Below are 12,706 nucleotides of genomic sequence, written 5' to 3' on the forward strand. Positions count from 1 at the left end.
CTGACACTTTGTTGGCAGTAGAGTTATAAATGCCAGTTGGTTGTCCATTCATTTCCATCTCATTTTTTGCACCCTTGGATAGATTTCCCATCTCTGTGTAGGGATGAAGCGGCTAATTTAACCAGTTTAAATTGTTCATATATCTGCAGACTTCACCCATGAGCTCTTGTACGTGAATATTTGCTTAACAGTATAGCAAATGGCACAAAGGCAGACCCTCTGAAACCTCTAAAATAATATGTTCATGTTTTTCTTTAACTTAATTTCAACACTCAAATTGTCCTTGGGCTCTGCATTTGATATCTTACTTTACCAACGTTTATTGAATTCCCACATAATTGAACTTCTGAGTGGCCTTTGGTTTTGGCTAATGTTAGACTTTTTTCAGAATTGTTGACCCTGGCCATGACTTTGGCTGAACATTGACTCATCCATCAGTTAGACAGGAAAACTGAAAACTGAAAACTGGCCAAAACACATCAGGGTGACAACACCTTTCACATCTAAATTGTAGCACTTATCAAACAGGGCGGCTTAGCACATGCCACGTCCCTCCACTCTCCCAAAGTTATAATTTATCCCCTTTGAGACGTGTTCTGGAACATGCTGTTGCTAATTTTGTGACGTCATTCGCCTTGTTAGTTGACCCACAAAGATATGATAGCTCGTTATTAATAGTACATATATGTGGGATATATACATTAAATATTATTGTATTTGTGTAATTTTGCATTTGATCTGTCAATTTAATATCCTTAATCGACATGGTTGCTATAGTCTTTGAAATGTGAATACATAATTTTGTAGTCAATGAAAATACATTTTAATATTTAGGAGCTCAGGGCAGTGGATTTCATATAAATTAATTTATTTTAAAACATCATTGTCGTGTTCAACAACATTTGAATAAATTTTACATATTTTTGGTGCATGTCATCAAAAAATGTGTTTTGCGACCTTGTGGGGATGAACGTGTGTGATTAGATTTTTCACAGCTTGTGTGCTGTTTATTGCTGCTAAGTGAATACATGATGTTCATGTTTCGGGACAGGTGACAGATGAAGGTGTGATTGCGCTGGTGAATGGGGCATGTTCCAAATCCTTGGAGGTGAGCTACTTATGCATAATACGTGCCATGAAATTGGTCATGAATCTTTGCTGAAGATTATAAGCAAAAATATACCAAGGCTTAGAAAACTGTGGAACAATTGGTCTTCTGCTTTTTGCAATGTGCACATGCTCAAACTTTCCCACATTATACACTGCCAACCTAATGCCCAGGAACGTTGCAGTTACATGGAGCCAAGCCACGATTTGCTGTTAAATAATATTAGCCTTTTTCGTGCAAGGAGTGGAGTGGTAGCACAGTGGTTAGTGGGCAACGGTATAAACCTGGCGACTCGAGTTCTATTCTCGAAAATGGCTAACATGATTAGCACCGTTGGGCTACACGTGGTGTGAAAGAAGTTCAACATACGTACATAATTGGCAAACGATATCAGAATTAATGCTGCCCTTCCCTCCTTTTATGAAGCCACACTAACCAGCGTGGTCAAGTATGGTAAAATCGCCATGACCCTTTGGTGGATTGAGTACGGCTGGATTATGTATTTATTATTTGGATTAAAACTAGCGCAGGCACATTCGTTGGAGCTAAATTCTTTAGTGAATGTTTTCTTAAGCTCGCTCACTACTCTGTCTTGTAGGAATGTGTAACTTGCTGTCTGCATTGCATACTCTTCTTTTTACCGCACATACATCATCTGGGTGTCTCGGCAGCAAAAGTATCTGTTGAATTTAAATAAATATGGTCTCGCAGTGGGCTTCCAACTCTTAATGGCCATTCGTCCATTAGACTGACACAGCTAGAATGTGACGGATTGTCCATAGTGCACTCAATATGCACAGGGTGCTATGGTTTGAGCCAGTGGGCAGCATGTTCCCAAATTCTGCTGCAACAGCAGCAACCGAAACTGCAGAGGCACATTTCTGCAAGTACACCTATTTGTTAAAAAGACTGCTACATATCCCGAAATGTATAGCAAACATGGGTTTCATTTTCAAAAGTGGAATTCAATTAAGATGTTATTTCTAATCCCGTGTACCACTGTGTGATGCACTTTAATAAATAGCTCAGTTTAGTTTCACATCACCTGATGCTGTATCATCACACTTCAATTTAGTACATAATGTCTTTTTTTTCCATCAACCAAATTTGATCATTGTGTGATTCATTCTGCAATTGAAATTAGCTTTTTTTTAATCCTAAATAGCATGTTTTATTTTCCACCCAGCCCTGCATTAACAATGGCTTTTAGTCATTGTATAATTAGGTTATTCCACCTGGGAATAGTAGCTGTGATGTGATAATAGTAGTCACAGTTGTGATCATTATAACAATGTGTGTGGTACATGAACATACAATAGAGTATTTGTTTTTATAATCAAGCTGTAATCATCAGATGCATTAATATAGACACATTTCTTACACTTTAATGTGCAGTGTTTTCTTATGCATGCAAACAATGTTTTGACTTTTTATTGTCTTGTTTTTGGAATATTTTTTTTTAAATAAAATACGATGCTGATGTCTTATAGATTATGGTTGCCTTCAGATCAATGAGCAGAATCTGCTAAATTAAAATCTACTTTTACAAAATGTCAGTCATGTTCTGAGTAGAAATGAGCATCCCAATATTTTTTATTTAAAATGTGTTGTCGGGTTTTTTCTTCTTGTTTTTTTACAAAGCCTCTTTTTTACTCCCGAGGAGTGGACATGTTTTTTGTTAAATATTTTTTTAGCTGCTGGGGATTTGTTTGTGTTCGGTGTGGAGCAGAGTGCGCTATGCATCGCTGCATGTGCCTCTGCCTCTAGGAGGTGCACATGGACCACTGCCCTAGTCTGACAGACAAGGCAGTGGAGGCTGTACTCAAGTCCTGCCCACAAATTAAATACCTGCACTTCCACGAATGTCCTCTCATGACAGGTCAGAATGCATTTAACGGGGGTGGTTAGAGTGGTGGCACACTGGTAAGCGCATAGCACTGAACTCGGCCACCTGAGTTCAATTCCCAGACATCGCTAACATCAGTGGTGAGTGACACTTGAACCTGTTCTGGACACCCCTTTACCAACTCTCATTGACCAGCATGGTAAGGTATGGTCAATTAACCCACATGACAGACATGGCTTGGGGAGGCCTTCATCCAGCAGTGGATTGTTAAGGGCTGTAGATCGATGCTGTTAAGGTGGCATCCATGCAGGTTGTAGGGGGAAATGCAACAATGGCTAAGGTTATCAGTCAATCAAATCAATTTGTTTGAATCCAGGTTAAACCCTTTTGACTTATTCATACTCTACTGTGTTGTCATACGAGTGCTGAATTTAAACCATTTCGGGTCCTGATTTATGGACCTATTCTCGTTCAGAAGTTTTTCGAGTAAAACCCTCTGGCCTTGTAATAATGACAGATATTTTCTGTATCATTCTTCATGGTGAATTGTAACATTTCTACGTTAATTAATTTCAGCGAATAGTTGTCTATTCTGCTTCAAGGTTTGCATACTTCTACCACATAGTTTGATTATAATGGAATACTCGGCTCTGCATAATCCCCAAATTCAATTAAATGCATCACTACAACGTGGATCACATACCTGTACAGCTATACTAATCATGGTGGTGTGTATTGTAGCCTTTTTAAAAGCACACTGGCATTTAATTGATTCACCAAGCCTTTCAGCTATACTCAGATAAATATGCTTTGTGCAATGAATACAGTAATACGCAGACCCACACAGCATATGTCATGAATTGATGTTCAAATGTCGCTTCTCCCCTCTGTGCTCCGAACCTCTAGAGTGTTGTGGCTTCGTGATCTGTTTGGAGAATTGGAAATTATTCTCTCCAGGTGTGGCTTGTAGAGGTAGTTAAATAGTAAATCCCTGCTATTATAATCAGACTGGTAGGCACTTTCAAGACAGCCGGCACTTCATTTATCGCTCAAGGCCAGTGCTGATGCAGTAAATGTACATATTCCGCAGCCTATCATAATAAATATACCACTGCAGTATGTAGAACGACACAACTGTGTGATGCATGTTATTTAGTATTCCATTGATTGGTTCGGTTTTTGCCAATGCTGATTAGATGCAGCTGTACAGACATTTTTACAATAATTACATTTTCTTTGTTTTTTTTCGGTAAAGTCACGTAGAATGAGAATAAAATAATAAATTGATAAAATAAAATAACACAATAATATTCTCACGACGTTTCGGCCACAACACAAGTGGCCTTCATCAGGTGAAGGGACGAGACTGTCTGGTAGGACAGCGCTGTCCTACCAGACAATTTATTATTTTATTCTCATTCTACGTGACTTTACCGAAAGAACCAAAGAAGATGAATCCTTGCAGTTACGAAAGCTTTAAATCGAAAAATAATTACATTGGAAGCAGTTTTTTAGGTGGCGACAAATATCCATGCTCACTTTGTATTCGTGTGAAATGTGTGCCTCCTAATTTTTCGTCGCCAAAGTGGAGTTAATACGTCCCTTGTGATGTGAAAGAAACCCATGCCAGATTAATCTCAAAACATGCTGTACGTTTGCTATGTGCCAAGCCACCGCACAACAGGACCGATTGTGTGTGTGTGTGTGCGTGCGCGTATTTGTTGCAGAGCATTCAAGGGTCATCTTGGACGATTATATGCAAGCCCACAATCACTTGCAGTCTGTGACCTGGACAGTGTACTGGAATGATCTATAACTGCGGAAACAGTGGTGTGGACCTGGATTGTATGTGTAAACAAGCTATATGTGGGAACACATTCTAAATCCATTATGTAGATTTGTTTACTTAATTCACTATTAAAACATGAAAGGAAGGCATTTACAAGAATATACCATCACGTTGACAACTGGTGTGTCAAAGATACCGTGTAACACTGAAGGTTGGGGATATTTGTTACAAAGACATCGTATTTATAAAAGAGTGTTGTAGAATATTAGTTTTTTTAACTGTAATTAATGTTACAACCATATGTAAGCTTCATACTATAAGTAATTGGCATGGATTTTTTTTTATAGACAACGGGCATCTAAAGGGACTAAATTTAAGAAAGTGAGTGACTTGTGTGGTATTATTTGTAATGGTTATTTTGTAACAACAAACATTCTAGTTGCTGTTCTAAAACCTTAATTTGTGGCTTGAATAAATAGTTGCTCAGTATCAAGGCCCCAGTCTGCTTCACACTAAAACCGGCCACTCAGCTGAGGAATGTTGTAGCCTTAAAAAAAATGTTTTTAGCCAATGGACCACTTTGAACTGTGCCATTCTTGGCGTGATGTTTGCCATTTCATTCCACCAAAGTGGAGTTTGTGGATGTACCCACTTCAGCTGGGTCCACCACTTACATAAAAAAAATATTTAGCAATGTCAGGCTCTCAAATACCTAAGCAATGAATCGAGAGACATTTTTACAACACTAATACATATTATCTGATTTGCTGAATGATTAACGTTTAATAGTTGATGTATTTATGCATACAAATTATTTTATTTTAAATTGTTTCATGTTGCTGTGTGCTTATCTGTGATCTGTGTTAAAAGTTGACGTTCTTTGCTATGTACAAAATTAACATTTTTCACTGGAAGTTTTTTTTATCAACAAGGTTTGTAGTGTTTAGTGTTGATGTTTTTATTTAAGAAACAATGAATAAAATACATTATTAAACGTCCCGTTTTCATGAAATATGAAAAAATATATATGTAATCCCATTTGAGATGGAACATTGTAACCTGACCAAACAATTGAGGTAATCTGTCTTAAGCCAGTAGCTTTGACCACCGCGTTTGTGTATGTTGCGCAACAAACACTAAGCATGTTATCGTGCCTAAATTTAAATTCGGTGGAGACAAATAGGTTTATGCTCTGTGCTATGACTTTTATGTGTTCAATGCTGGGGTATTTTTTTACGTGAAGAAAATGACTCATTACAAATCATTCAGCCACTTCACGTGGATAAGTAAGCTAAGTGGCAGCTGTGAGGGGGTCTGGTAAAAGCACCCATCTTGATCAAGTTGTCGTGGCAACACAGGTTTACTTTTGTCCTTAAAATTAAACATTTCATCGGCAAGGTGTTCTCACCAGAACATTGTCTGCCTGGAGCTCATCAACAATAAGGTACAACCGTTTTACCTTGATTCTTCAGAACTTAAATACATATTTTAAGTGACTGCGAAATTATTTTCAATATCAAAGCGGTAATAATGTGCACTCGTGTTTAAATGGACTCCAGTATTATTTTGCATCTATCACAGAGACAGTTTAAAGTAATTTATGACATAAAAGCCTCTTGACAGTACGTTGCTTTAAAAAAAGTGCTGTATTTTTAGTGTTTTGGCATTGTAATGTGTTCAAACTAAATGTTTCTTGGGATGAAACCGAATTTTATCTGCGTGGCAGGAGAGCATGCATCCAAAACCTAGAATATTGTGTAAAATGAGCCAATGCAGCACTGGCCGATGACGATATTTACATTTGCACAAATGTGTCGTGCCCACGTGCGTGCACGCGAGTCAATTAGAAGCACCACTGTGTGTTTAGTCCGATGTCCTCGTGGAAGATCACTAAAAGATCAATGTAAGAGGACTAAAAATGCATTCAATATGTGTATGGGATAATACACAAGACTGCTAACTTAAATTAGGTACATATATTATACATATTAGGGTTTGCATAGATGCATTGATTTGGTATGTAATATTGCAAGCACGAACTAAAATACTGTTAACATGAAATTATAATTAAATTGAAAAGCAAGTGAATAATGACCCATGCATAATAATTTTTACCTGAACAGCAATATGAAGAAAGTAATTTCAAACGAAATATCAATGTGTCGTGTTAATCCAAGCAGGCATGTTCTTGGAGCTGCCAGTTGATAAGTGAAAGATGAGTTCCGCAGCAGGTGGCGCTAAAACAGCATGGGCCCTTAGTGGCCACCCACCCTTTAAAGCCAACTGCTGGCGGATAAACATACGATATTGGAAAAATATTAATTAAAGACTTTAGAACTTTACGTAATGTATTACTCAATCATTTTAAAATACCAAGATATTTGGATGTGATTAAATATAACGACAATAGGCATACAATCTTGAAGCTTTCGTGACTGCAGGAATTCATATTCTTTGGGTCTTTCGGTAAAGTCACGTCGAACAAAGAAAATAACAAAAAACTACGTTTCGATCGCAACACAAGCAATCCTGATGACGATTGCTTGTGTTGCGATCGAAACGTAGTTTTTTGTTAATTGTTTTGTTCTACGTGACTTTACCCAAAGACCTAAATATAATAGGCATGCAATAACACTACCCGTTAGATATGAATAGAAATCCAAAGTTAAATCTTGACTTAAATCTTTCGTGACTGCAGGAATTCATATTCTTTGGGTCTTTCGGCAAAGTCACGTAGATAGGTTCAAAGAAAATTGTTTTTATTTTCTTTGAACCTATCTACGTGACTTTACCGAAAGACCCAAAGAATATGAAATCCAAAGTTATTGCAAAGAGCTAACATGTCCATCATAGCTTTCTAAAGGCATATGAGAAGTACTTACTTTTTTTTTCATATGACAAGGTTGAGTTATTGAATTATGTCATCATTTTAGAGGACATATCTTAAAAAATACAAAAACTTCGCATTCCTCAATAAAATTATTAAAGGAAAAAAAGCATTTCATTATATAAGTATTGGGCTCTGAATAGCAGAGACAATGGCAATTACCATAAACGTCACGGTTTTTCCCCTTTAGAGCAATGTTATTGATGCGCTTATGCATCGCTGCCAACAAGTATTTCTTATTCCATAGAATGCCAGCCACTCATAATTTGTAGCACTGCATTTGCTATCGGACATCATCATTTCGATCTCCCAGCACAGCAGTTGAAATAATTGTGCAAGTTTTTTTTAAATCCCACCCCCCACATCTGTCCACCCAGTAGTATAGATACACCACAGTCAGTCGACAGGTTTCGTGATGGGGTGACGTGTCGGTACTCCCACCTCTTCCAAGACGTCTGGCACGTGTGGAAGCGTTGTGAAAATGCCCTCTCGAGGTGCTTTCTAAAGCTCCCTCTAGTGGAGGCCCTTCCACCAGCATTGGTGTGAGCAAGAAATTGCAGGGCTGCGCCTTTACCCATTTTTACCTTGTAGAGATATCCGTTTGAATATCAATGTTTAAGTTAATCTCTGAACTAAAAATATGCAACATTCACGTAAACAAATATTCGTTTCATTTTTTTTGTTGACCAGAAACATGGTAGAGACGCAACTATAAACACGGTTTTAATCGTACTGGAGGATTTTTAATCATAGTGGCATTTTTAATAATTCTGGGAATTTTCAATCAATGGAATTTTTTTTATGAGACTTTTTAGCACTGATTGCTCAAGGGTTTACATGTATTGGTAGTATATCTGCCAAGTCTTCTAATTAAAATATAGAGTAGGTAAACTTGTAAATTCCCATGCTACTTGTGCATAGTGTTTCGTACAAGGCATGTTTCACAAAAGTTGTACCAATACCTATTATTAACAGAAAATATAAAATGTTCCTTTTCATATTCATTGAAGATAATTGTACGTCACTTGTTTTTTATTTGTTCGGCAGCATTACGATTATTGTTGAGATGTCAGATTGATTTGTATATCATATCAACGTTTCACTGCAGAGTTGTAGGTTGTAATGCCATTTGGCAATGTTGCGCATTTTGCATCTACTGAAACGCATATAATGTTCAACTAATATTTCATGGTAAAATTACATAGACTTTTACGTCCAATAACGTTATCCACTATATAACATAACAAAAGTCAGTTAAATCACTGGCTACTGGTAACGTATCCATTTACAGCAAAACTGATAAGAGCTTCAAGACATACGGATGCAAAGGTGAAAAGTATGTCCAATGAGGTGATGACGCCTATTATGCGACGAAGTAATCCGTATTAGTATTTGCCAAACATGCACACATCTGTCTCCTCAATTCCTGTCTGCAAGATTTTTCCAACTGCTTTTAACAGAAATTCCACGTTGGTCATGTTAGCATATAATATAATGATTTAAATCCTGAAAGGTGTATGGGGTCGTTGACATTTAAAGACGTAATAAACTACTCATTACGTAAGGGGTCGATGTTTTTTGGAGAGTCTTTGGGTGATTGTGCTGCCTCTGTGACTTCGTGGTAGCAATGCCTCCAGTTTATAAACTTCATGGGGGAGTGGTACATGAAGTTGCGCGCTGTTTTATAACCCGGTGATGTGTCAACGTGCCATCATAATTTACTCAAATTTTTTACAGTGGGTCGTTAGAGCCGGCCTCGCCTCCAAATTAACACCGATTGCTTCAAAACTCCACATTAATTATCAACTGATGTTAAAAATAGGGTATATGTCTCCCATATGTTGACATGGAACTCTGGATTATACATTTCATGGGCACTTGATTCAATATTACAGGTGCATGGGCATTGTAATTATTCGATTTTACAAATTTTATTGGTTTTGTTAGGTAACATGGAGTGTATTGTAGTTAATGGAATAAAACATCTACAAAAATAATACTCTTGTTTCAAAGTTTATTGGATACAAAAATAATCTTTTAAAATGTTAAATATTCACATACTACTGTACTAAGGTTGTCACAGTTGTCCTGTACTGCGTAACGATTGGCATGATGTCTGACGTTTCACTCCACGTGCTGGAAGCGTGCTGGATGAAAACGTTGGACATAGTACCAAACATTCTTGATTTGAAGCTTTCGTGATTGCAGGAATCCATACTCTTTGGTTCTTTCGGTAAAGTCACGTGGGTATAAAATAAAATAAATCACGACGTTTAGATCACAACACAAGTCGTCGTCCTCAGGTGGAAAAATGAAAAAATATATATTTTATACCTACGTGAGTTTACCGAAAGAACCAAAGAGTATAGTACCAAACGCTTGCGGTAGAACAAAATACATTTCAAGAGAGACATTCACGTTTGAAAATAATTCTATTAATATGATCAACATGCAGAGATTGAAAAATGCATTCATTTACTTTAGCAGTTTTGTAAATTCATCTTCAGGTGCCGCGTCTCGTAGTGGGGTCAACGTCCTGTTACGGTTCTGCAAGGATGGAACATTGGACGCTCATTCAACTCAGGGCGGAGGTCTAGGCTTACTCATTAACCCCAAATCTTGGTATAAAGCCGGCGGTGAGTGCCCGTGCTGGTCCCATACCTTCAAGTGACACTTGGTGTCTTTGAGCAGGCGTATTGAGAGATCACAGTGACAAACCGGACGTCTTCTGCCATGGGTTGTCTTCGTGCCTTTTGGAGGTACCGCAAATTCCTCATCGTCGTCTTGACGCCTCTGCTCCTTCTGCCTCTTCCACTTGCCATCAAAACACCGGTAGGTGCAACTGGTTTAAGTCCCTTGGAAAAGTCTGTAATTTTCTATGTTTGAATTGTTTTGCATTCGAACTGTTTTTATGCCACCGTTTAAAATAGATTTTTTTTATGTTTACAATTTCGTTCTAAGTGTACGGTTATGCAACTTCATGCACACAGTCTTGACGTTTAAAAGTATAAACGGAAAAAATATAGCATTATTTACTATTATTTTTGCACAACTCTGAATAGGCGGTGAATACATTTTTAGAATGAAATGCTAAAATCGTATTTTGACTTGTATAGCGCTTTACGCATTTTTTTAACTGGATTTTATGCAAAAGGTACAAAACGAAGAAACAAATATGGGGTATTTATATGGGGTATTTCTATGTGGTCATTTGACCACCTTTTGTATTTTTCAAGAATTAACATTTCATAAGAGTTATGAATAAAAAAAAATGTCTAAGTTGCTCGTGTCCTAAGATGAGGTCATTGCATCATTCAGACTCTACCACGGTTCCATTCCTGTCTCCGAGCGTGGCCAAGATGTTATTAGGATGTACTTTGATCAAAATATAACGAACGACAAAATAAGTCGAATTATGCTCGGGATTACTTTAATAAAGCCACGCGTGCGATTGTTTCTACTTTTAATTACATTTCATTTGGCTAAAAGCACGCTCATCCTCCCCACGCATTGTAAAAGAGTCCACACACACACAGTGACCGTGGTTCGTTCAATGCTGAGATACATTATACAAACCAAACAAATGCATTGGTGATGCTGCTTTGGGAGTGGTACAAAGCACAAATAACAACGCTGATCGGGTTCGTCAATAACGCTGCCTTACCAGGGAAAACTTTTTGGCGATGTTTCAGGCAACGGTCCTTCACAGCACATACATTTTTTTTATATATATACAGTGCATCGGCAAGTACAACAATCTGATAATACCGTCCCTGATCATTCAAAACTCATGAATGCTGCGAAGCCATGTATAAGATTTCAGTCATCTTGAGAAGAGCCCCACAACTCAGATGCTATCGTTCATAAGGCAGGCACAGTGAGGCCTCTTGTGACCAAACACAAATCGGATTGGTCACTGCATTCAAGTAGAAGGGAAACAGTCTGCCTTCATTGTACCAGTACATTTGGGACATTCCTCTGGGCTATTAATGCAATCATTGTCCATGCAATACCTACTTGTGCTGAAAGTAAAATTACCTCTGACCATTAAATGCTCCTCTTAGGTTAAATAAGCGTAGAAACTTCAGCAATCCAGAGGCTCTCTCTGTTCTCACTTAGGCGCCACGGTGGCGATATGTGAACTACCTCGCCTCGGACACACGACCACGTGGGTTCGATCCCGATCCTGACCCCTGTATATTTGGACTTTGCGTGTTCTCCCTGTGGTCGCATGGATTTTTCTCCGGGTCCTCCGGTTTTTCCCTCCACATTTAGGAACATGCCTTTAGATTATTTGGCTGCATTACATTTCCACGTGACAAGCCACTTCATTGAATTATGATTCGTGGCCAGGTCGCTTCTGAAAAAAGAGCTATATAGCTCAGTGGGCTTTACCTGGTAAAATGAAACGTTTAAGAATAGTATGCAATATAATTTGCTATCAGCATATATAGCTACATTTAGCAAAGGGTGCTGATTCGGAGGGTTTGCGGACTATTATTGTTCCTTTATCAGTATTATTGCACAAGGATATGGTTGTTGGGATCATTTGTAGTCTGGAGAATAACCAAAAATAGTTTAGTTTTAGCCCATGATGCACTTTCGTCAAAAGCAGTTGTAGGTGCTCGTAAAGATAGTTTTATATTAGACTGCAAAGTACGTAATCGTAAAATATAGTCGATCACTCAGAATGGCAATGTGTTGTGTTTATCGTATAGTTATTAAACAATGCTGCACAATTCCAATGCATTATTGTAATAATGATCTTTATCATGCAAGTAGTATAATGAGGAGTAGTATTATCTATCTGGTTCAGTAAAACGTCGCAAAAGCGATCGTCACAAAGCTGCCCTGACCAATAAAAGCACGGACGCCCAGTGCAGTATAGGCGCCAGGTGTAACGGTCATTCTAGATTTGAAGCTTTCGTGACTGCAAGGATCCATACTCTTTGGTTCTATTCGGTAAAGTCACGTAGGTAAAAAAATTAAATAACAAAAATCACGACGTTTCGGCCACAACACAAGTGGCCTTCATCAGGTGAAGGGACCGTGCTGTCCTCATGACAGCACGGTCCC

At 38.0% G+C, this 12,706-nt stretch overlaps 2 protein-coding genes across 3 annotated transcripts in view; both read left to right on the top strand.

Annotated features, from left to right (window-relative positions):
* The window catches only part of LOC116945573 (protein AMN1 homolog), a 34,829-nt gene extending 25,202 nt beyond the window's left edge, over window positions 1-9,627 (top strand). The window contains exons 5-7 of one of the 2 annotated variants that reach the window (XR_004403349.2): window positions 1,052-1,108; window positions 2,838-2,987; window positions 4,682-9,627. Coding sequence is in view for 1 of the 2 variants with exons in the window: in XM_032959998.2 (XP_032815889.2) it covers window positions 1,052-1,108; window positions 2,876-2,987; window positions 4,682-4,770 (258 nt within the window). In the remaining variant the exon portion in view is untranslated. The remainder of the gene's footprint in view (window positions 1-1,051; window positions 1,109-2,837; window positions 2,988-4,681) is intronic. The other variant, XM_032959998.2, reaches the window with a different exon arrangement.
* A 144-nt stretch (window positions 9,628-9,771) lies between these two features.
* SLC13A1 (solute carrier family 13 member 1) overlaps window positions 9,772-12,706 on the top strand; it is a 34,058-nt gene continuing 31,123 nt past the window's right edge. The window contains exon 1 of the mRNA XM_032959997.2: window positions 9,772-10,462. Within this exon, the coding sequence (XP_032815888.1) occupies window positions 10,364-10,462 (99 nt within the window). The 5' untranslated portion in view covers window positions 9,772-10,363. The remainder of the gene's footprint in view (window positions 10,463-12,706) is intronic.

This window comes from Petromyzon marinus, chromosome 24 (assembly GCF_048934315.1).
Source record: "Petromyzon marinus isolate PM22_M1 ecotype Great Lakes invasive population chromosome 24, UKy_Petmar_22M1.pri1.0, whole genome shotgun sequence".
Taxonomy (NCBI): Eukaryota; Metazoa; Chordata; class Hyperoartia; order Petromyzontiformes; family Petromyzontidae; genus Petromyzon; species Petromyzon marinus.